This window comes from Aquarana catesbeiana, linkage group LG06 (genome assembly GCF_042186555.1).
Source record: "Aquarana catesbeiana isolate 2022-GZ linkage group LG06, ASM4218655v1, whole genome shotgun sequence".
NCBI lineage: Eukaryota > Metazoa > Chordata > Amphibia > Anura > Ranidae > Aquarana > Aquarana catesbeiana.
The window spans coordinates 151,369,821-151,395,277 of record NC_133329.1 but is presented as its reverse complement, the minus strand read 5'-3'; the positions used below and the strand labels follow the sequence as shown (position 1 = coordinate 151,395,277).

The window sequence follows — 25,457 nt, the reverse complement described above, 5'->3', positions numbered from 1 at the left end:
CAAATTTCAATACTTCAGTGTACAAATATAATACATGATTAAAATGGAAGCCTTCTGACTTAACAGGAATTTAGCTACAAAAAGAAGTACATTGAGCGAAATGTGGAGATAAAAGCCTAGTGGTGTAAAAGATTGATAAATGTGTTGTTCCATAACAGCTTGCAGAGGTATTACTTACGTTATAGAAAAAAATATTCTTTTTAATAGGATAAGCTTAATGAACTTTCCATTAGTGCTTTTTCCTTAAACTTTAAAAAATTATTTTGTAGCAAATAACCTTTATGGATGTTGCATTATGATTTAATATATATACACACATACAGTATCTCACAAAAGTGAGTACACCCCTCACATTTTTATAAATATTTTATTATATCTTTTCATGTGACAACACTGAAGAAATGACACTTTGCTACAATGTAACGTAGTGAGTGTACAGCTTGTATAACAGTGTAAATGTGCTGTCCCCTCAAAATAACTCAACACACAGCCATTAATGTCTAAACCGCTGGCAACAAAAGTGAGTACACCCCTAACTGAAAATGTCCCAAAGTGTCAATATTTTGTGTGGCCACCATTATTTTTCAGCACTGCCTTAACCCTCATGGGGTAACAGAGCAAAAGAGCTTCCCAGGTTGCCACTGGAGTCATTTTCCACTCCTTTGTGAAGACATCATGGAGCTGGTGGATGTTAGAGACCTTGCGCTCCACCACCTTCCGTTTGAGGATGCCCCACGGATGCTCAATAGGGTTTAGGTTTGGAGACATGCTTGGCCAGTCCATCACCTTTACCCTCAGCTTTTTTAGCAAGGCAGTGTTCATCTAGAAGTGTGTTTGGGGTCGTTATCTTGGAATACTACCCTGCAGCCCAGTCTCTGAAGGAATAATGTTCTGCTTCAGTATGTCACAGTACATGTTGGCATTCATGGTTCCAGGGCAGTAGATAATTTGTTTTCCTGGGGGGTTCAGGTCTTTCAAACTCAAAGGCATCATTTACACTTTTATGTTGAGGGGGGGGAAGGGTAAAAACATGTGACAGCAGAGTGAGGCCATGAGGATTTGCAATGCAGCGCAGCAAAAATAGGATTTTTTAAAACAGCTTACCTGTAAAATCCTTTTCTTTCGAAGGACATCACGGGACACGGAGCCACAGTAATTACTGATGGGTTATATAGGTATCACTGGTGATTGGACACTGGCACACCCTATCAGGAAGTTCAACCCCCTATATAATCCCTCCCCCTTGCAGGGATACCTCAGTTTTGTAGCCAAGCAATATAGTGTATTAGAAGAGGGGCGGGACCTCTGTGTCCCGTGATGTCCTTCGAAAGAAAAGGATTTTACAGGTAAGCTGTTTTAAAAAATCCTATTTTCTTTCTCGAACATCACGGGACACAGAGCCACAGTAATTACTGATGGGATGTCCCAGAGCAATGCTACCTGAGGGGGGGGAACCACGACCAAGTAGGGTGCAATCAGACCTGAGGACCCTGTACCGCTGCCTGCAGCACACTACGCCCAAAGGCGATATCCTCATGCCTTCTCACATCCACCTGATAGAATCTGGTGAATGTATGAACTGAAGACCAGGTTGCGGCCTTGCAGATTTGAGCCATAGAGGCCCGGTGATGCACTGCCCAAGAAGCACCAATAGCCCTTGTGGAATGTGCCCTGATCTGAAACGGAGGAATCTTCTGTTTCAAACCGTAAGCTTGAATGATCAACTGTCGAATCCATTTAGAAATGGTAGCTTTTGACGCTGCCTGTCCTCTATTGGGACCCTCTGGCAGCACAAACAAAACATCCGTCTTGCGGATCTGAGTAGTTGCCCCTAGATAGGCCTTAACTGCTCTTACTACATCCAACGTATGTAGAGATCTCTCTTCCGGAGAACAGGGATCTGGAAAAAAGGAAGGTAGAACAATGTCTTGGTTTAAATGAAAATCAGAAACCACCTTCGGTAAAAAACTAGGATGAGGGCGTAGTACCACTCTATCCTTGTGTATAATCAAATAAGGCTCCTTACAGGAAAGAGCTGCTAATTCTGATACTCTTCTAGCAGAAGAGATGGCCACCAGAAAAATTAATTTCCTTGTCAACAAGACCAAAGGAATCTGACTTATTGGTTCAAAAGGCTGTTTCTGTAACACAGCCAAAACCAAATTCAAGTCCCAGGGGTTTAGAGGCGCTTTAACCGGAGGATTAAGACGCATCACCCCCTGCATAAAGTTTCGGACCAAAGAATGCGAAGCAAGTGGCCGCTGAAATAATACTGATAAAGCAGAAACCTGGCCCTTGATGGTACTCAAGGCCAGCTTCATCTCTAATCCCATCTGTAGAAAATCAAGGATTCTACCTATGACATATTTCCTGGGATGCCAACCTCTGGATTCACACCAGGTTATATAAGCCTTCCAGACTCTATGATAAATCATCCTGGAAGCTGGCTTCCTTGCATTAATCAAGCTAGATATGACAGGACCGGAGAGCCCACGACTCTTCAGAACGTGGGTCTCAATAGCCAAACCGTCAAATTTAGCGTTTGTAAGGCAGGATGGAACACTGGACCCTGAGATAACAGGTCTGGGCGTACCGGTAGGGTCCACGGGGAACCCACCGTCATCCTTACTATTTCTGCATACCAAGTCCTTCTGGGCCAAGCGGGGGCCACCAGAAGTACCGACTTGCTTTCCTGCCTGATCCTGCAAAGGAGTCGTGGTAGTAGCAGAATAGGCGGGAATGCGTAAATCAGTGAGAACCGATGCCACGGAATCACCAACGCATCCGTCCCGCATGCAAGAGGATCTTTTGTCCTTGCCACAAATCTGTCTATCTTTTTGTTGAATCGGGATGCAAAGAGATCTACATCCGGAACCCCCCATCTTTGGCATATGGCCCAAAAGACATCGGGATGCAGAGACCATTCCCCTGGAAGTAACTGCTGGCGACTTAGATAGTCCGCCTGCCAATTCTCTATTCCCGGGATGAAAACTGCCGATATGCATGGCACATGCATCTCTGCCCAGACTAAGATCTGGTTCACCTCTTTTTGAGCAGCTCGGCTCCGGGTGCCTCCCTGATGATTGACATAAGCCACTGCTGTGGCATTGTCGGACTGGATCCTGACCGGACAACCCTGTAGCCTGATAGTCCAGGCTTTTAGAGCTAGATGTATCGCCCGGATCTCCAGAATGTTGATGGGTAAGGTCCTCTCTGTCTTGGACCATACCCCTTGGACCGCAGCCTGTTCCAGAACTGCTCCCCAACCTGACAGACTGGCATCTGTTGTTACCACCGTCCAGGTAACCGGTAGAAAGGATTTCCCCTTCTGCAGGTTTTCGGGTATGAGCCACCAATTGAGGCTCTGACGCACCGCATGCGACAGGTGCATCGGAAAGTCTAATGCCTGAACCTTCTTGTTCCAGGTCGACAGAATACTGTGTTGCAGCATTCTTGAGTGAAACTGAGCATAGGGAACTGCTTCGAATAAAGACACCATCTTCCCTAGTAGCCTCATACAAAGGCGGACTGAGGGACCCTTCTTGGTCCTTACTGTCAGAATCAGCTCTCTCAAAGCAGTGATCTTTGCCTGGGGTAGAAATATTTTCTCCTGGCTTGTATCTATAATCAGACCTAAATACTCCAGTCTTCTTACTGGTTTTAGGAAAGACTTTTCTAAGTTGAGGATCCAACCCAGGTGTTCTAGATACCTGACCGTGGTCCTCAAGTTGCCATTCAAAGAGGCTACCGACCGGTCTATCAAGAGCAGGTCGTCTAGGTATGCTATGACAGCTATACCCTGAGCCCTTAATCTGGCCAGAGGAGGAGCCAAGATCTTTGTGAACACTCGAGGTGCAGTGGCTATCCCAAAAGGCAGAGCCACAAACTGGAAATGGCGCCCTCCTACCTCGAAGCGCAGAAACTTCTGATGAGCAGGAAAAATGGGCACATGCAGATATGCATCTCTGATGTCTATTGATGCCAGAAATTCTCCTCCCTGCAGGGTGGGAACTACTGTTCGAATTGATTCCATGCGGAAGGATTGAATCCTCAGGAATCGGTTCAGATCCCTTAAGTCCAAAATGGGCCTGACATCCCCATTTGGCTTTTGGACCGTAAAAAGGTTGGAATAGAAGCCCAATCCCTGGTCCTTTGCGGGAACTATCATAATGACCTCCTGCGACAAAAGTCGCTCTAACGCTAGAAGGAGCGACTGCTTCTTCTCTGGGTCTCTGGGAACATTTGATCTGAGGAACCGAGGAGAAGGGAATTCCTGAAACTCCAGCTTGTACCCTAAGGTTACCGTGGAGACTACCCATCTGTCCTGGAAGTCCTCGTGCCAGAGCTCTGAGAACTGTCGCAGTCTTCCCCCACTCGAGTGAGCGGGGGCGCCCCCTCATGCAGAGGTCTTAGTGTTTTGCCTAGTAGGCTTCTTTCCCCAGGACTTCTTTTGTCCCTGGGGTTGACTCTTGTCTCTGGACCCCGATGGAGGCGGCCGTCGAGACTGCCTGGAGGCTGAAGCCCCCGGCGCTGGGGAAAGAGTCCGTTTGAAAGAGGGACGCTTACTCTTCTTCTTGACAGGTAAGAGAGTGCTTTTCCCACAAGAGATTCTCTTGATATAGTTATCCAAGTCCTCTCCAAACAACCTTGCACCACGAAATGGAAACCCAGCCAGTAGCTTCTTACATGGTGCTTCGGCTGACCAATTTTTCAACCATAGGATTCTACGTATATGCACCAACCCCAGTGAAAGACGGGAGGTTTGCACGATAGAATCTCTAATGGTGTCAACCACAAAGCATAAGGCCGCTGGAAGGTTAGCAAACCCCTGGGCCTGCTGTTCAGGTAATACTTTGATGACCTGCTTAACATGGTCTCTTAAGTATTGACAGACTCCAATCGCTGCTACTGCAGGTTGGGCCACTGATCCTGGTAAGGAGAAAACATCCTTCAATAGGGATTCCATCCTTTTATCTACAGGATCCCTGAGCATCTGAGCATTGTCTACAGGACAAGTCAGGCTATTATTTACGGAGGAAATGGCGGCATCAATAGCCGGTATTCCCCACATTTTAATAAACTTTTCTTCCATCGGATAAAGTGTTGAAAACTTTCTCGGCGGAAAAAAAACGTTTGTCTGGGTGATCCCACTCAGAATAAATAAGCTTTTCAAGTAAAGTATGAACAGGAAAAGCATGTGCTGCTTGGAAAGGTTTCAGTGACCCCAAAGCAGAAGAGGATTCTTTAGCAGTTTCAGGTATGGGCAACTTAAATGTGGAGCGGACCAATCCAGTGAGGATCTGCACTAAGACTTTCTCCTCTTGGGAAGTCGCAGAGGGTCCCTCTCCACCTGAATCCTCCGAAGAGGAATCATCCATCCCATCCCGATCCTCTGAAAGGGATTCATCTCCTTTATCCCAGAGCTCCTCTGTCTGAGGGTCTTGGGGAACAGAGGAAAGCCTAGTGCGTTTTCTTCCACTGAGTGAAGACGTAATCACGGCCATTAATCTTTCCTCTAGACCATTAATGGTTGAGGAAAAAACCTCTTGTGTAATATATACAGGGGCTGAAGTGCCAGAAGCAGGTGTAGCCCCTGACCCCGATGGCTCTCCCTGGCTAGCCGTCCCTGGCCCATTTTTAGGGGGGGAGGATGCTGCCGACAGGGGGCCCTCAGAACCTGAACGAGATCCCCTAGTGTCTCTGGTTCCTGGGGTGCTTGAACCTCTTCTACCCATAGTGCAAAGCAACAAGGTGTGAGGTATACAAATGAACACTGCCCGCTGAGCGATGTAGTCTGGCTAAAAGCCTTGCTACCCAATGCTCAGTCTGGTGTTACTTCAGTAAATGCTGCCTAGGAGAATGCCTGTGTCCCACCTTACATGCGACCGTCAGCTCTGTGTCTCTCAGAAGGCTGAGTGCACCTGTACAGAGTGCCTTTAATAGCCTGCAGCTGGCCTGAGTGGGAGTCTAAACACTCTGTGCTGACATCCCGCCCCCTCCTCTACCGCCCCCCCCTCGAGTTTTGAAAAAAACGAGCGCTTCCCGCACTGCCGACTCTCCTGTCATGCTTCTGGAGAAAAGGCTGGGGATGGGGGGGGGGAAGGAGGGAGACTGGTAACAAGATCTGCCTGAACGGCTATCTTCAGAGATGGTGGCCATTAGGCCGCAGAGCCCGGGTGGTATAACCACTTTCTAGACCCCTGTGGCCCCTCTCTAGCCTGGGGGGAACATTCAAACATGAGAAATCCCCCTTTCCACCTTACCTGTTTGCAGCCTGCTTTGAGATGCTGGGACATAATCAGCACTGAACACCTGAGACAGTCAGTCAGCATGTGTAGGTTTGTGCTCTTGGCAGCCCCCGGTGGTCACAATAGGCATAGCGTGCATTTACCTTAAAGGAGAAAAGCCACTAGAACTCAAAAATTCTGTGAAATCTCCTCTTACCTTATCCAGCCGCAGGGTGCTGTTTACACAGACCCAATCTTCACCTCTCACGGTGGGCTCCGTTTGAAAAAACCGTCAGAGACTGGGGCCCCCATCTGTAGGGGCATCCAACAGTTCTGGGACCGTAAAGCACCTCGCCAGAAATTAGGAAGTTTAAAGCCATTTTCTGATCTGCAGGGTCCAGCTCTCTAAAAAGAGAAGCATTACGGGTAAAACCTTGTTTCTTCGGACACGAGGCCCGGGTACCATTCAATTCGGCCATGAAAAGACACTTTGAATGGATCCGGTTCGCCTGGCTTGCCCCAGTATAGGATCTTAGGATATTCCCTTTGGAGCTCAGCACAGGACATCTTTACACGTCCATCACCTAAGACACTGGCGTAAAAACTGAGGTATCCCTGCAAGGGGGAGGGATTATATAGGGGGTTGAACTTCCTGATAGGGTGTGCCAGTGTCCAATCACCAGTGATACCTATATAACCCATCAGTAATTACTGTGGCTCTGTGTCCCGTGATGTTCGAGAAAGAAAATTATCCCAATTCCACTGAATAGAACGCAATGCACGTAGTTGCGGTGCGGTAGTGTACTCATTAGTACAGTGAGCTCCTCCTAAGCTCCCTAATTTTTTTTCGTTCAGCCCGCTGGGTTGAACTAAAGAAAAAAAACTCACCGTGCTAACCAGGCTTTAGATCTCATTCATATGTTCTAAATGGCCATGGAATGGCAAATATACCATGAATAGCTACAGCCAGGATCCCAGATGTTCCAATATTTGTCAACTGCTCAGCCTGTTCACCTGAGTAATGGGCTGAAAAGAGCCACTGCTGTTATAATGTATCTGCACATCCAGTGGTCCCCATGTTTAAGCTCCGGGGGACAAAGCAAAACACATTGCCATAGGACTCTGTGGATGTGCGGCGCCAGGGATGTTTTTTTCTCTCTTCCCTTCAGTGACTACTGGAGCTTCGATGACCTCCATCCCTTGCCGGCACTCCTGCAGCACATTCGGTATCATCTACATTACTCCCCACATCGACTGAGCCTGAGCGACACACTAGCAAATCGTGGGTCACAGTGGTTACCTGCTGTTAGGGACAAATTTCTGAACCTGGATGCAGAGAGATTTTATCCAAAGGGCAAAACTGTATCCCTATCTGCAGGTAACCACTGGATGTGCAGATACATGTGGATACATGTTTACAGCAGCAGCCTTGGCACTTTTCAGCCCATCACTCAGGTGTACAGGCTGAGTAGATATTGGAACATCTGAGATCCCGGGTGCAGGTATTTGCAGTATACTTACATCCTACATGACCATGGTGCAGCATGACCCAAGACTGGATTTTAGCTAACCTTACTGTGCAAGTTGAGCAGGTGCAAGGAGCAACATTTTGTGGTAGGTAGTAAATTCAGTGATTTATTTAAACCTTAAAAAACTGTGTCCTAAGAAATTTTATGAAATATTTTAAGAGATAAAAAAATATATATATATATATATATATATATATATATATATATTGTGCACTGCCTACCACAGGATGGTTGCACCTGGTCAATATGGTTGGCTTTTATTCAGTCTTAAACTGTAGTAAACCCAGCTTTTGAACTTGTACCTAAAAGTAAGCCTATAATAACGCTTACCTGTAGGTACAGTGAATATCTCCTAAACATGTGGTGTTTAGGAGATATTCACATGGAAAGCAGCTGGTGATGTCAGTGCAGTTCGTTCTGCACTTTTGTGACCCATTTTTAGCCGACAGCCAGCTATAGCCCACTGTCAGCTGACATCGTTCTGATGGTCCAGGCTGTGGAAAGATCCTAACTTTAAAGTCAGTATTCACCCAGATGCCTGGACCACTATATATATATATATATATAACTCAAACATTTTTCTTTCACTCATGGTTAGTGTTTGGCTGAAGCCATTTATTTTCAAATGACCCTGATCAAAAGTTTACATACCCCAGTTCTTAATACCGTGTATTGCCCGCTTTAACATCAATGACAGTTTAAAATCTTTTGTGGTATTTGTGGATGAGGCTCTTTATCTTCTCAGATGGTAAAGCTGCCCATTCCTCTTGGCAAAAAGCCTCCAGTTCCTGTAAATAATTGGGCTGTCTTGCATGAACTGCATGTTTGAGATCTCCCCAGAGTGGCTCAATGATCAGTGTTAATTTAGTCAACTAAAACGACTAAAACATTTTAGTTGACTAAATGAATACTATTTTAGTCGACTAAAATACGACTAAAACTAAAACAATTGAGATGACTAAAATACGACTAAAACTAAAAGCCATTTTAGTCAAAAGACTAAAATGAGACTAAAACTAAAATGCCATTTTAGTCCTAAGACTAAAATGAGACTAAAACTAAAATGCCATTTAGTCAAAAGACTATGACTAAAACTAAATTGCAATTACTGAAATGTACTAGAGCTTTTAGTCAACTAAAACATAGGACATTTTAGTCGACTAAAATGTACTGGATTTAGTCGACTAAATACGACTGAAAGTAAAACAATTGCAGAAGACTAAAATGGGACTAAAACAAAAATGCCATTTTAGTCCTAAGACTAAAATTAACACGGTCAATGATATTGAGGTCAGGAGACTGAGATGGCCACTCCAGAACCTTCACTTTATTCTGCTGTAGCCAATGACAAGTGGACTTGGCCTTGTGTTTTGGATCATTGTCATGCTGGAATGTCCAAGTACGTCCCATGCGCAGCTTCCTGGCTGATGAATGCAAATGTTCCTCCAGTATTTTTTGATAACATACTGCATTCATCTTGCCATCAATTTTGGCCAAATTTTCTGTGCCTTTGTAGCTCACACATCCCCAAAACATCAGCGATCCTCCTCCAGGTTTCACAGTAGGAATGGTGTACCTTTCATCATAGGCCTTGTTGACTCCTCTCCAAATGTAGCGTTTATGGTTGTGGCCAAAAAGCAAAATTTTGGTCTTATTACTCCAAATGACTTTGTGCTAGAAGGTTTGAGGATTGTCTCTGTGCTGTTTGGCGTGTTGTAAGTGGGATACTTTGTGGCATTTTTGCAGTAATGGCTTTTTTCTGGCGACTTGACCATGCAGCCCATCTTTCTTCAAGTGCCTCCTTTTTGTGTATCTTGAAACAGCCACACCACATGTTTTCAGAGAGTCCTGTATTTCACCTGAAGTTATTTGTGGGTTTTTCTTTGCATCCCAAACAATTTTCTGACAGTTGTGGCTGAAATTTTAGTTGGTCTACCTGACTGTGGTTTGGTTTCAACAGAACCCTGCATTTTCCACTTCTTGATTAGAGTTTGAACACTGCTCATTGGCATTCTCAGTTCCTTGGATATATTTTTATATCCCTTTCCTGTTTTATACAGTTCAACTACCTTTTCCTGCAGATCCTTTGACAATTCTTTTGCTTTCCCCATGACTCGGAATCCAGAAACGTCAGTGCAGCACTGGATGAAAGATGCAAGGGTCTGTCAGGAGTCCAGAAACTCATTGACCTTTTATACACACACACTAATTACAAGCAAACATATCAGAGGTGAGGATGGTTACCTTGAATAGCCATTCAAACCCATTTGTGTCAACTTGTGTGCATATTATCAGGCCAAAATCACCAGGGTTTGTAAACTTTTGATCAGGGTCATCTGGGTAGTTTCTATTGTCATTATGATTTAAAAAGAGTAAACACGGTTGATTGATAATAAATGGCTCCAGCCAAACAATAACCACGAGTGAAAGAAAAGTTTTTGTGTTATCATTCATATTCTCTGAAAAATGGCCAAGAAATCATATACATACACACACACACACATATATATATATATATATATATATATATATATATATATATTATATACAATGTTGTACATAAAAAGTATTGTAGATGTGTAACCTGCCAAAGGATTTGTATTTTTGTCCACTCAGTACTGATTGATCTAGAAGCTGGAGCCATCGGCTCCTGTTGCTGTCAATCACAGCCTGTGAGGAGAGAGGGGGTGGAGAAAACCGTGCTGTGTGTGTTAATGAATACACAGAGCCCGATTCAGGAGCGAGCCTGCACGAGTGCCCCTATAGCAAGCGGCTTGCTATGGGGACAGTCAGAAGGGGGAAGGTGCTAGCAGCAACAGTGGTTGACCCCAGAAGAGAAGGATCGGGGCTACTATGTGCAAAACCATTGCACAGAGCAGGTAAGCATGACATCTTTATTATTTAAAAAAAATGCCTTTACAATAATTTTAAACAATGCAGCTAGGACACCTCTCTGTCTCCAGCAGTAAAAGAGAAGTAACAAACTGATTGGGCCATCCTTCTGCTCCTTCCTCCTGTCAGCACATTTATAGGTAGTAATACCAAGGATAGTTGATTCAGAGAATATCGGATTGCCTTCTGGGAGATCAGGAAGGATTCTTTTTGGATATAAGATTGTGTATATGGAGTATTTCTATTTTCTATTGGTTGAACTAGATGGACTAGTGACTTTTTTCATCCTAATTATGTAACACATTCCTTGTCATCATAAGTAGCATAGCCTGACTGGGTCTCCCAGTGCACAGGGGATTACAAAAGTTTAAAATCAAGTTAGCTTTGGGTATTTTGAACTGCACTGAAAAATCCATTATTATGTTTAATAAATACATAACTTCGTGCATTTATTTTACTGTATATTTACCAGAGTTCAGCTTTAACCACTTGCCGACCACGCTATAGCCAAATGAGGGCTACAGCGCAGCCAGCTAGTTCTGACGGCCTCATGTAATAATGCCTGCCGTGTGCCCGCTGCAGGGTGCAGGTGGCGTGCTCTGTGATCACAGTGTCCGGAGGACACTGCTTATCACAGATTGGGATAAAGAGCCAATCTGTGGCTCTTTATTACGTGATCAGCTGTGTCCAATCACAGCTGATCACGTATGTAAACAGAAGCCGGTTATCAGCACTACTTTTCTCATGCCGACAGCATGAGGAGAGGAGAAGAGACCTGATAACTGGCTTCTCTAAAAAGGACATGTACACTGATAATCAGGGCACTAATTATCAGTGCGGCCCCAATAGTGCCCACCAGTGCTGCAATTCAGTGCCCATCAGTGCCTCCTCATCAGTGTCATCTATCAGTTCCGCCTACTAGTGCCACCTATCAGTGCAGCCTCATCAGTGCCCACCAGTCCCGCCTCATCAGTGCCCATCGATGCCCATCAGTGCCGCCTCATCAGTGCAGCCTATAAGTGCCCATGAGTGCAGCCTATCAGTGCCCATCAGTGAAGGATAAATATTTCCTGTTTGCAAAACTCTATAACAAAACTATGAAAAAAAAAAATGAATACAGCCACTACAACAAGCAACTGGCAAGCTACAATATTTAACATTTTGTTCTTGTATTTAGAAATCCTTTAAGAGATGTCTAAAAATTTAAAAACAAAAAAAAATCTTGTTCCTGAGTTACCCTAATTACAATAAGGATGGAACTAGTGGAACAACAGTAAACTAAATAGATCACAGTTGTCTGTACACTTTCAAGAATCACTATTTAGTTGATGCAATTGAATTGTATGTATATATGGAATCACCGATACGTAAATCATATCTTTACTTCAATGTTATTACAAACTTTAGGCCCAGACTATACAGAGATACAACAGAGATACAACATCTGAGCTCTGCAACACCTTGACAAGCCCTACCCATGTTTATGCAACTGCTAGGAATATAGGTGCTAGCAGACAAGGGCTGAAATTTATCACTGTTGCTTCCTCAGAAACATTTTAGACCAATTCAGGCTTACTTTAGATTCGTCTGAGAAGAGCAGGTGCCAAATTTGACCATAGATTCATACTGAGGTTGATTTACTAAAACTGGAAAGTGCAAAATCCAGTGCAGCTCTGCATAAAAACCAATCAGCTTCCAGGTTTTTTTGTCAACACTTAATTGCGCAAGCTGAAGTTGGAAGCTGATTGGCTACCATGCACAGCTGCACCCGATTTGGCACTTTCTTGTTTTAGTAAATCAACCCCACTGTGTGGTAGTTTTTAAAAGATGTGAGAAAGTTACTTTTGGGGACCGATTGTGTTCATATTGAATATCTTCCGTGTTTTGTTGACGTAATGGGAGACCAAAGATTCTTCTTGTCTTACAGAACTGAGGACAATTTCGTTCATCTGAAGGTCTGGAAAAAGCTCCACTTCTACCTGGAAGTAAAGATCAGAGCAGGCCAAGTGAATGACAGCTTTTTTTTCTTGAGATATACTAGAAAATTTCTATAATCTTTCTGCTATGAAAAGCAATGATTTATTTATATAGTATTTAGGAATGCAATAATAAATCTACCACATTTTAAACAGATATTTCTAAGAGGGGATCAGACTTTTACCATTGTGATTTTAAACAAAACAGAAGTGGCAAAAGTATCACTTTGTAAATAATATATTCAGGAGGCAGGGACAGACTGTCCTGCTGGCGGAGTGAAGGATCCTGTAGTGCCCCCCTAATATGTAGTAAAAAAAGAAAGTATCTAGTGGGGGTCTGTACTTCTATCCGTCATTCCTGTCAATGTCATGTCTGCCTTCTGAACCAATATGGGGCCCACAGCTATATCATTGTCATCAATACTTTATGTATAAAGCAACTTCAGTGAGTCACTAACAAAAGTGACAACTGATGCTTGGCTGCAATCCACCCTCCCTCTTCCGCTTTACCTGCATCCTGCATTTCTAGGCAGAGACCTAACTACTTGCATAAGGAATAGACCAACGTCCCAGTATCTGCAAAATGAACAAAAAGCAGCCTGCACAGACGCATGGGAGCTGCAGGAGACCAAGCTGCTGAGCTGCCTGGCTGTATGGGAAGGAAGAGACATGTGGCATTGCAGAGGGCATGCATCTTCTTTGGTAAGTGAATCAAGAAAAACCTAATGTAATCTGAATAATTGACCAACTACTGTAATGTTTAAAAAGTATATCCTGGGGCACAGTAAGAATGGTATAATTTATGTTGGAGTCAATTGCTCACTTCTGGACTGGACTGATAATGCGGTTTGCTGGGATTTAGGCTGTCATTTGATTTAGCAAGTAATCCACAAAAGCCCAAAGTATGTAACTGAATGACTAAAAAAAAATATTATATATATATATATATATATATATATATATATATAGTCAGAGCCATAAATATTGGGACATCGACACAATTCTAATCTTTTTGGCTCTATACACCACCACAATGGATTTGAAATGAAACGAACAAGATGTGCTTTAACTGCAGACTTTCAGCTTTAATTTGAGGGTATTTATATCCAAATCAGGTGAACGGTGTAGTAATTACAACAGTTTGTATATATGCCTCCCACTTTTTAAGGGACGAAAAGTAATGGGACAATTGGCTGCTCAGCTGTTCCATGGCCAGGTGTGTGTTATTCCCCATTTAAAAGGAGCAGATAAACGGTCCAGAGTTCATTTCAAGTGTGCTATTTGCATTTGGAATCTGTTGCTGTAAACTCTCAATATGAGATCCAAAGAGCTGTCACTATCAGTGAAGCAAGCCATCATTAGGCTGAAAAAACAAAACGAACCCATCGGAGAGATAGCAAAAAACATTAGGTGTGGCCAAATCAACTGTTTGGAACATCCTTAAAAAGAACGCACCGGTGAGCTCTGCAACACCAAAAGACCCGGAAGACCATGGAAAACAACTGTGGTGGATGACCGAAGATTTCTTTCCCTGGTGAAGAAAACACCCTTCACAACAGTTGGCCAGATCAAGAACACTCTTCAGGGGGTAGGTGTATGTGTGTCAAAGTCAACAATCAAGAGAAGACTTCACCAGAGTGAATACAGAGGGTTCACCACAAGATTTAAACCATTGGTGAGCCTCAAAAACAGGAAGGCCAGATTAGAGTTTGCCAAACAACATCTAAAAAAGCCTTCACAGTTCTGGAACAACATCCTATTGGCAGGTGAGACCAAGATCAACTTGTACCAGAGTGATGGGAAGAGAAGAGTATGGAGAAGGAAAGGAACTTCTCATGATCCAAAGCATACCACCTCATCAGTGAAGCATGGTGGTGGTAGTGTCATGGCGTGGGCATGTATGACTGCCAATGGAACTGGTTCTCTTGTATTTATTGATGATGTGACTGCTGACAAAAGCAGCAGGATGAATTCTGAAGTGTTTCAGGCAATATTATCTGCTCATATTCAGCATAATGCTTCAGAACTCATTGAACGGCGCTTCACAGTGCAGATGGACAATGACCCGAAGCATACTGCGAAAGCAACCAAAGAGTTTTTTAAGGGAAAGAAGTGGAATGTTATGCAATGGTCAATCACCTGACCTGAATCCGATTGAGCATGCATTTCACTTGCTGAAGACAAAACTGAAGGGAAAATGCCCCAAGAACAAGCAGGATCTGAAGGCAGTTGCAGTAGAGGCCTGGCAGAGCATCACCATGGATGAAACCCAGCCTCTGGTGATGTCTATGCGTTCCAGACTTCAGGCTGTAATTGACTGCAATGGATTTGCAACCAAGTATTAAAAAGCGAAAGTTTGATGGATGATTGTTAATCTGTCCCATTACTTTTGGTCCCTTAAAAAGTGGGAGGCACATATACAAACTGTTGTAATTCCTACACCGTTCACCTGATTTGGATGTAAATACCCTCAAATTAATGCTGAAAGTCTGCAGTTAAAGCACATCTTGTTCGTTTCATTTCAAATCCATTGTGGTGGTGTATAGTGCCAAAAAGATTAGATTAGAATTGCGTTGATGTCCCAATATTTATGGACCTGACTGTATATATATATATATATATCCTGGGGCACTGTAACAAATGGTATAATGTATCTGGGGCTCTGGAGGTCAGTCACTTACTCCTGGACTTGTAATGCTGGGATTTGCACAGCCAGCTTCTTTAGCAAGTGAGGCAGAAGGGTCTAAATTATTGCCTGACTGGATAACAATTGAAAACTATATCCTGGGGCACAGTAAACATAGTATTATTTTTTATCTTCTTGTCATTTGTCTACTTGTTATTTTTCTTAAGACGTGAACTTACTAGGAAGCTGACGACTAAGCCTTATCTAACGGATTTATTGACAAAAGACTGAATATATTGGAGTCTGATAATTGGATTAATAATTTTTGGGTCATTCACTTGCGCTATATAGTGCCTCCTAGAAAGGCATTTTTCCAGCCACACAGACACTAAGGTTAGACGGCTTGAATGCATGTGAAAATGAGCTTAAAGCTCCACTTGCTGGCTTATTATGTAAGCACTGGCACATAAGGAATGCTGGGGTCTAGCAGGGGTCTCCAAACTTAATAAAGAAAGGGCCAGTTTGCTGTCCTTCAGACCTTTGGGGGGCCAGACTGTGCCCAGTGGGAGTAAACAATGCCCAATCTTTGATATTGGAGGCAGAAATAGTTGGTGTCAGTAGTGCAAAAGTGCCCTATTTTTGTTGTCAGTGGCAGAAATTAGGCCCCATTGTTGGTGTCAATGGCAGGAATAATGGCCAGATAAAAGCAAACAAAGGGCCTCATCTGGCCCCAAGGCTGCAGCTTGGAGACCAGTGCTGTATAGCATGTGACAGGGAGCATGTGGCTATACCTGCAGGCTGTAAACGAATGAAACTACCATTTGCAGTGTTGTTTTCTTGTGAAGCTGTAGGTAGCATTTTACATTATTTTTCAAAGCTTGATGCATTTCCTGGAATATATCCACTTCTTCAGGAGCTATAAATGGGATAGATTAACAACTCTAGGTATAGAAAATACATACAATTACAGCATGTACATAAAGAACATAATTTATACTAGTACTTTTGTGCATGTCACATAACATTTGTAGTTACCTTAATGTGCACAAAACAGGGGGAGAAACTACCAGAGGCCAAAGCAGGGGAAACAAATCAGAGGGCAGGAGCCCACCCAAGGAACCACGTTTGGCCTATTGACCTGTGTGGGGCCATCTTGTACATGTGGTACTCTGGGTGATTTGTTTCCAGTGCTTGGGCCTCTGGTCATTCCTCGCCCTGTTTGGTGCATATTCAGGTAACTACAAATGTTAGGTGATATGCACAGAAGTACTAGTAAAAAATATGTACTTCATGAACATGCTGTAATTTTATGTATTTTCTATTCCTAGAGTTGTTCATCTATCCCATTTATAACCCCTGAAGAAGTTGATATATTCCAGGAAACACATTGAACTTTGAAAAACAATATCTGAATATGCCAGTCTATTTATAAAAATCTTAGGATTTTTGATTGGATAGGATCTTCTAAGAGCCCTTATTTTACTGAACACTGTGAGGGATATCAGCCAAGTTTATGCTGATATCCTTGATAAATTATCTCATTCTCTTTCACTTAGGCTACTTTCACACTGGGGCATTGGGGGCGTTGGCAGTAAAGCACCGCTATTTTTACAGTCGTTTTCGGCCACTAGCAGGTGATTTTTAACCCCCGCTAGTGGACGAAAAAGGGTTAAAGCTGTCTACAAAGCGACACTGCAGCGGAGCTTTTGCCGGTGGTTCGGCGGCGCTGCCCATTGATTTCAGTGGGCAGGGGAGCTTTAGGAGCAGCTCCTACAGCCCATCAAAGATGCGGCTTGCAGGACTTTTTTTGGCATCCTGCCAGTGCTATTTTAGCGCTATAGCACCTGTAAAGCACCTCAGTGTGAAAGCAGCCTTATACACATACTAGGGTCAATTTAGAAAAGGGCCAATTAACCTACTTGCACGTCTTTGGAGTGAGGTAGGAAACTGGAGTACTCCAATAGTGCATGATATCACCATCTTGGATACTGGGCAATGATTTCAGCTCTGTAAAGCTGGTCATCAGCCTCATACTTGGTGACACTTGCCTGATCACATAATCAATAAAGTGAAAGCTTCTGCAATTTTACCACTAGAATGTTAGAGATTTAATAACTGGGTGGATAATTCAAGCTTTAACCAGCAGTAAAAACTAACCATACATATATTTATAGGATTTGTACAAAATGTAGTTTCTTATTACATACTTTTGGAAGACCTTCCGCGCTCTTAATAATTTCCAGGAAGCAGTGTTTTATTAAATTCCAACATTCCTCCAGAACTGGGTCAAATACAATTTTGGGTTCTTCCACCTTAAGCTTGATGATGAGGATTTGTGGTGTAAAGAATTTAATTTCATCATATGTGTCACCAAAGTCATTTCCCTCCTAACCAAAAATATAAAACAATAAGCAATAATGCTTTAATTTAAGCCACGTGAAACTGCTATCGGAACAGATTTGAAACCTTAAGATGTGTATTTTTAAATAATTGTAGTTGAAATATCCAGTCTGAAAAGTTTAAACATTGCAATTAATAAATATTAATGTTTATTGTTATACATTAATACATGCATTGCACATAGGGAGAAAACCTTCTGCTTTTTTTGCATTTTCCTTTTGGCCAAATACAATAAACTGCATGAAGTGTGTCAATGAATGCAAGTTTAACTCTTAGGCAACAATAAATGCTCTCTAAGCAGATGATTAAAAACAATTATTTTATCAATGCGCCACAGAATCCACTGAGTTGAGCCAAAGATCCAGCACAGCATGGAGTACTGCTGTTAAAGATCTATCGCTGTCAAAATGTAGGGCTGCCTACCTCCACATTACTTTTCCAAATGGCAAAAATACAGCAGATTGCTTGTAGTACAAATTAATCTTCTAATAATGAATCATCCTAAGCCACTGATTTAAAGACACCAAGCAATTCAGTGTGTTAAAAAGTGACCTCTACCCCCCAATTAGATTTGACTCTAAGAAATGACTACCTTGTATTTTTCCCTAATAGACAAACTCTTTTTACCATTCTGCATTAATACATATTTACAGTTTTGAACTCTAGTGTAGCTGAAACACAATTGTAATGCTCTGACATCAGTCAGCATATCATTGGTTAACCAACATCACTGGGGGTGTAATCATATTGTATGAACAGCTTTTTAAAACCACTATGCTAAACAAAGAGAATATGCATTTGATGAAGATATATTCCCAGTAGGGGATAATTACCTAAAGCTTAAGATGTAAAGTGTCCAGGATACCTGGTAGGCCTTTTATTCTGTCTATTCATATACATTTATTTAGCAAAATACAAGATACCACTTCAAAAACCATTTAATACCCTTCCATATATTGCAGTTTATATTCATAACGAATGTAAAAGACTGTATGGAGAGGTTTATAAAGATTATTAACATGTCTAAAATCACTAAGCATATTTACACCACAATTCTGCTCATTTATGAGGGTTTAAAGCTATTTCCTAAATTGAAACATACCTATGAAAATTAGCGCTGCATGCAAACAACGGCCCCTCACATTGAATTGGAGAGAGTAGAGAGTACCTAGAGATGTGCATTTAGGTAATCTTTCTGTATTTTTTAAAATCCTTTTTGTTTTAAACAGCTGTTTTGCAGCCCATTGTTAAATTGTGACAAATAAGCACCACCCTCCCTTTAAGGATAATAAATATAAAATCAATAAGATGAGCAAAATCTGCTGTTGTATGTGTGTCTGCAGTCTTCACTAGAATTGTAGGTGTAAGTGGCTGGTTGCTGCTGCTGGCGGGCCTGCTTCTTCTTTACCATTTCCGAGCTCCGCTCCGCCTTTACAAGACCGTGCTGGCCGTGTCTGCTTTTATCAGTACACTGACTCCAAAGTTCTATGATGCTCTTACTGGCACATCATCCCTGATATCTGGACTAATACTGCTAAGAGGTTTTACACGATTGGAGCTTCCCACTTTGTGTTACATGCCAAATTTACCACTGCACTGATCGGGTCCCATATGACGATCTGAGGTACAGCCGCAGCAGACCAGCACGGAGCTATACAGCTGATATGCCTGCTATGATCCTCTGTAATGGGGGATCATTTATGTCCGGTAAGAAGTAACCCCTTCTATACTGGTGGTGGATCACATTTCTTGCCGCACATCAATTGAAGATTCCCTTATGGATGGATTTTTGCAATCTGTGTTTTTCATGGGTGGATTATTTATCACTTATTGAGAGACTTTTTTCTTCTTTTTATTATTTGTTATTTACCTGTGCACTTGATGTTTATCAATAATAAGGTCATATACCTATTGGTTCTATTTCAATTTATCTAGTTTTGGGTCATATTAGATTCATCACTGAGCACGTAATAATCCCAGGATTATTTATTAGCGCGATTCAGGTGTTTTCTAATTTTGATTGGGTATATGTGTGTCATATATTTTGAATTGCTGCTTTCACGATTATTGGTTCACGTTATATTGTTTTCACATCTTTAGCGCAGTTTTATTTTTTATTTTTCTAAGTGGCTGGTTTAGCTAATTTTTAACTGCTAGATAAAGAAGCAAGTGTGTTTGCACCCACTAGTTAATCAGCCTATTATCTGCTAAAGAGCAAAGTTTTCTGACATGGAACTATTGCAAACCCATTACTCGTTAGTGGTGCTAGCCTGTGAGAGTGTATTTTTTTTTTTGTGACAGACTATAGAGCTGTTTTGTTTTTCCTCCATTTTTCCTTTTTGTGGGGTGAGATATGCCTTGTGTCAATGCAGTCTTGATGAAGAGAGAAGCTTTTTTGTGGATATTGTGATATATGTGGCTCGTCCATCAGTGGTTATTTGTGTCCACATGGATGAGTGTACCCCTATTGCATATCCGGGAGATAGACATGACCTTACAGGCATATCTATAGTCATACACATACCTTTTATGATTTACAATAAAAGTTTTAGACAAATGGCATTTAGTGCGCAGGGTAGCGCACCCTCGTCTAGTTTTATTAGACTATGGGGCTTGCATAGGAACATGTCGCTAATGGGGCAACTGTCCCTGGAGGCACTTCTGGGGGTGGCACTGAGGCCAGAGTACACATACTGGACACTCCATCCTCACTGTAGCTCAGTAACATTGTTTTGGATACACATGGGAGGGCATGGTTGCCAGCATGCTGTTGGCCATGCCTGAGGGGTACAAAAATGGCTGCATTAGGTAGCAAAAATCAGAAGGCACCTGGAATGTCCCTAGTACAGTGTAGCAGGATCACTAGAAACATTTAAAACATTTAAAATCTGCTAAGTCTCCAGCTGGGGGACTTGTGCTTGTGATTCTGCAATAAGCTGACCATACATGTAAAGGTATCTCTATCCATGCTAACTGTGCAGATAGATGAAGCTTCTGCCATTGTTTTCTGACAACTGGTTCCACCAACTGTCAGAACACTTGAACAGTGACCGCATCTGACAGATGAATCTCCTGCTGCAGGCAATTGTATTTGGAATATCTGAACAACATCTGATTGGGTGAAGGCGCTGTCCAGTTGACAATTTTCCGCCAAGCTCCTTAGATTTTTCAATTAAAGGATGTCACCTGGAGTGATGTAGACAAAATCACCCACTGATCGATTTTCATCTGGTTCATCAGGAATCAGACATAAACATCAACTACACCTGATGAAAGCTGTGTGCATAACAGCTCAACTTCTTTTTAGCAAGCCTGAAGCATGCATTTATGAATATTTGATAGGCTTTTGGCACTTGCTTATGCTTATGTCTGGTCTCTGCATGACTACATAAATGTATAAAAAAAACTATTTGTTAGCATTGTTGCAGTTTTTGGCCTTTATGTATTTAAAATTCAAGTACCTCATTTTAGATGATCTACATTTTCTAATTACCTTGTGTATATTAAAAAAAGAAACCAAATCCTTAAGAGAGTTGATGACCATTTCACGTAGCTGTAAAGACATCAGAGATGACACACATGCAAAAAACTCCTGAACCTGGACAGCTGAATCTTCCTCATTCTGGGGCACTAAATGGATCCATTTATCCTTATGTGACATGAACAATGAAGCACAGGCTGGTATCCACCTGAGATGAAAAATAATCAGAGACATTATATAGGATACAGTGACAATTCTTTAGACAACCTTTACCAAGATCTTTTGTATATATGATGCACAGATAATTTGCACAGACAAAAAATATTGGTCTATCTTACACACATATTTTACTAAGTAAAATGAGTAAAAATAATACTGTGTTTAACAAGACAGAAAACAGTAGAATATCCCATGACAAGCAATCAGAAGTCATCTTTCATTGTTTCCAATTGCTCTAAACTAATGGACTCATGTTATTATGGATATCTGCTTTATGTCTTTCCAAAGCTTCCATCAGGTCTGTGTATTTTCAGCAGCACCTTTTGTAATAATTGGGTACTACCTGTAATCCTGTAATATAAAATCTTTCTAACATCCTCTTTGTATATCTGCTAACTCTTCCATTTTGTAGTTTTAGGCTCCATGGACACTGGGCTTAAAAAAAGTCTGCTCTCTCAGGAGTAAATAACGCTCCTATAGAGCATTTTTTCTACAAAGTTTAGATGAGTTTTAAGTTTTTTCTGCCTCCAAGCTCCAATCAGAAACGCAAACCAGAAGGGTTTTTTTTCTGCCTCTAAACGTTAAACTCAAAATATGCCTCTTAACGTCCTAATGTGCATGGACACATAGGATAACATTGAGCTACTTCTACAGGCAGAACACAAAACTCCTGTAGAAGCAACATATTTTAAGCCAGTGTGCATGGAGCCTAAGGAATACATTTCCAGCTTCCCCTCTAAAATTACATTTCATTCCTCATGATTTTCTCTATCCTCTCAATCTTAAGCTCAAAAATACTCACCTTCAGATGCAGAAATTACAGCACATGACTTGCAACTCAGTGATTCGGTTCCCCTCTAAAATTAAATGTCCTCCCTCATGAGCCTCTATTTAAAGCTGGGTACACACAGCCCAAATATCGACTAAGAGACCAGCCCACAATCGGCCAGTGTGTACAGCAGCCTGTCCAAAAGAAGCTGGCTTAATGTCCGGCTTCTGTCGAACGGTCATGCTAGAAAACCCGAAGCCGACCATCATCGGATCAGCCAATGGATGCAAGCGCTGATCAGTGTGTCCTGGCGGGGGGGGGCAGTCCCCCTGTCAGAAAAAAATAGCACAGTGGGGGGAGATCACTCTACTAACATCGCTTGTGTTAGTACAGCGATCTGTCAAATTTTTTTTGTTCAGCCCGCTGGGCTGTACAAAAAAAAATAAAAAACAATAGTGTGTACCAGGCTTTCAACTCAAAAATACTCACCTTCTGATGCAGAAGTTACTGCACATGACTTGCAAATCAATTATTTGGTTTACAAGAAATGGGAGTACTGGAAACCTCCCCTTTGCAAATATTTGGCAAATATGTAGCAGTTGCTATGGATTACTGCACATACAGTCTGATTAGTATGGGTAAATTTAGTGACTGACCACATTAAAATGCTATGCCTAACAGTCATTGATAAGAAAAGAGTTGATGAGATTTTAAAAGAACTGAATTTATGTGCATTATGCTCAATATAAAAATAATACACAAAATCAGCCCTAAAAGGCGTCCAATTTTCACTATATACAGATTATTTGGTGTTTTATAATCAATTTGTAGCCAAAAAGGATAACAAAGCATTAGGTATTGCATTCCAGTTTACAGCAGGATTAAAGATTACAAATAATAAGTAGCTTTAATAGCGCAAGTTTTGTATGTAATTGCATGTTAATAATTGTCATTAACTGTAGACACACAATTCCAAAATGCAGCCCACACTGTTTCACAATGAACTTACTTATTTCGTAATGTAGCACGGGCTTCTAAACAATGCTTTTGAACTAATTCCTCAAATTCAGCAGGAAGCAGAGGCAGGTGGCTAGATAGCATTTCATTGGTACGCACAAACCTTACATCCCTGAATCTGCAATAAAAAACACAGAGAAGAATACTTATGCAATTACGAATCCAAAACAGATGAAATCTCTGAAATGTATCATATTAAATGTTGGGAATGTTGATCTTAGCAAACAGATTTTAATTTAGTTGACTTTACCAGAACATCAATAACTATGAAATTAAAATTGCATGCATCAAACAAATTGGAAACGTGGGAAGAAGAATTTGCAGTGAACATTTAGATCCTATTCACTTATATGACTATGAAATAAAAATCCCATTCTTTCCTGTGCGGCTGGTTCATATCTATAGTATGTGGTTTAATTTAGTGTGAAAGGAAACGGGAAATCATATGGGATCATTCACACTTAGCCATGTGTGTTACAACAGGTGTTGCAACATGCACAGAACAGTGTAAATACAGTCATATGGTATAGAGTTTTTTTTTGTAATCAAGAAAACAATGTATAAAAATGAGAGAGAAATTTAATCAGAAGATCAATATTTTAAATATGTGAAACATAAAGCTTTTTTTCAGCAAAAGAAAGGTGCAATGTGGAATGTGTGTCAACTGCTTACTGTGTAATCCAGAGCTGTTGTAATTCTAGCATCATGGCGTTCACTGTGAACAAGTGGTCTTCATTCCATTTGTGGGCATCACTGTATGAAGAGTGCCATGGAACTTCAGCACGGATTACCCGAAGTGGAAAATAACGAGGTATGTTGCCTATTTGGAGTCTGTCTTTCTCCTCTGGATCCCTCAGGATATAATCAACTGAAAATTGAAATGTCATCATTAGATGAAACTATAAATGTCATTAAATAATTGACATATCATTTATAACTGCTACATACATACTTTGTCATTTTGTTTGCTATTAAAAAGTATCTTTTATGTCAATCTGAAGCTAGATGCCATTTTAAAAAACCTTAAATGCTTGCTTCCTTTAACTAAAGCAACTATGCCAACATCGGGGGTGTTTTATACACTGTTTGTGCAAAGTTCTTCCCAGAAATGTAATTTCCTGCTTGTGCAAGTGGCTTAAAGCTTTCCCAGCAATAGGTCATTAGTTTTGTGGATTGACCCCAAAAGTTTTATAGGTCATGTATTTTATTTACATTTTGCATTTGGTTTTGTGGATTTGGGCAAAGTTCAAATCGCAATTAAATACCCAATTTTATCAGAACAGCAGCCATTCTACAGCTAATTTGAGTATGGATATAGTGGGACCTCATTATTACAGTACAGTGCCCTGAAAAGGTATTCATACGCCTTGAAATGTTCCACATTTTGTCATGTTACAACCAAAAATGTAAAATGTATTTTATTGGGAGAGAGACGATATATATGCCCGATATGGTTTCTCTTCTGTGTTCATTTAAGGGATGATGGTGCCTATTGTTTGAGTCTGTGTCTTTATCACTCTAATCCACATATTTTATTAGGATTTTATGTGATAGATCAACACAAAATGGCACATAATTGTGAAGTGGAAGGAAAATGATAAATGGTTTTCAAAAATGTTTACAAATAAATATCTGAAAAGTATGATGTGCATTTGTATTCAGCACCCTTTACTCTGATACCCCTAAATCTAGTGGAACAAATTGGCTTCAGAAGTCACCTAATTAGCAAATAGAGTCCACCTGTGGGTAATTTAATCTCAGTATAAATACAGCTGTTCTGTGAAGCCCCCAGAGGTTTGTTAGAGAACCTTAGTGAACAAACAGTATCATGCAGACCAAGGAACACACCAGACAGGTCAGGAATAAAGTTGTAGAGAAGTTTAAGGTAGGTTAGGTTATAAAAAATATCCCAAACTTTGAACATCCTATGGAGCACTGTTCAATCTATCATCCGAAAATGGAAAGAGTATGGCATAACTGCAACCTTACCAAGACATGGCCATCCACCTAAACTGACAGGCTGGGCAAGGAGAGTAATAATCAGAAAAGCAGCCAAGAGGCCCATGGTATTTCTGGAGGAGCTGCAGATATCCACAGCTCAGGTGGGAATATCTGTCCACAGGACAATCATTAGTCGTGCACTCCAAAATTGTCAGGGTTGTGCTCAGCCCTTCCTTCTCTGAGCTGGCCGCTCAGCTGTCAGTTAATTGCCAGCTCCTATCTCTCCACAGTGACTCACCTGTTGATATCCTGCTCGTCGGTCCTGCTTACTTAAGCTGTCCAGCCCAGATGATCTCTGTCTTCACCTGGCCAACATCACA

At 41.5% G+C, this 25,457-nt stretch overlaps 1 protein-coding gene across 2 annotated transcripts in view; it reads right to left on the bottom strand.

Moving 5' to 3' along the window:
* Positions 1–25,457, bottom strand: part of DNAH3 (dynein axonemal heavy chain 3) — an 827,768-nt gene that overhangs the window by 610,078 nt on the left and 192,233 nt on the right. For both annotated transcript variants that reach the window (XM_073591059.1, XM_073591058.1), the window contains exons 7-11: positions 23,809–24,004; positions 23,129–23,254; positions 21,144–21,339; positions 17,458–17,637; positions 12,491–12,627 (exon numbers count right to left, since the gene is read on the bottom strand). In XM_073591059.1, the coding sequence (XP_073447160.1) occupies positions 12,491–12,627; positions 17,458–17,637; positions 21,144–21,339; positions 23,129–23,254; positions 23,809–24,004 (835 nt within the window). The remainder of the gene's footprint in view (positions 1–12,490; positions 12,628–17,457; positions 17,638–21,143; positions 21,340–23,128; positions 23,255–23,808; positions 24,005–25,457) is intronic.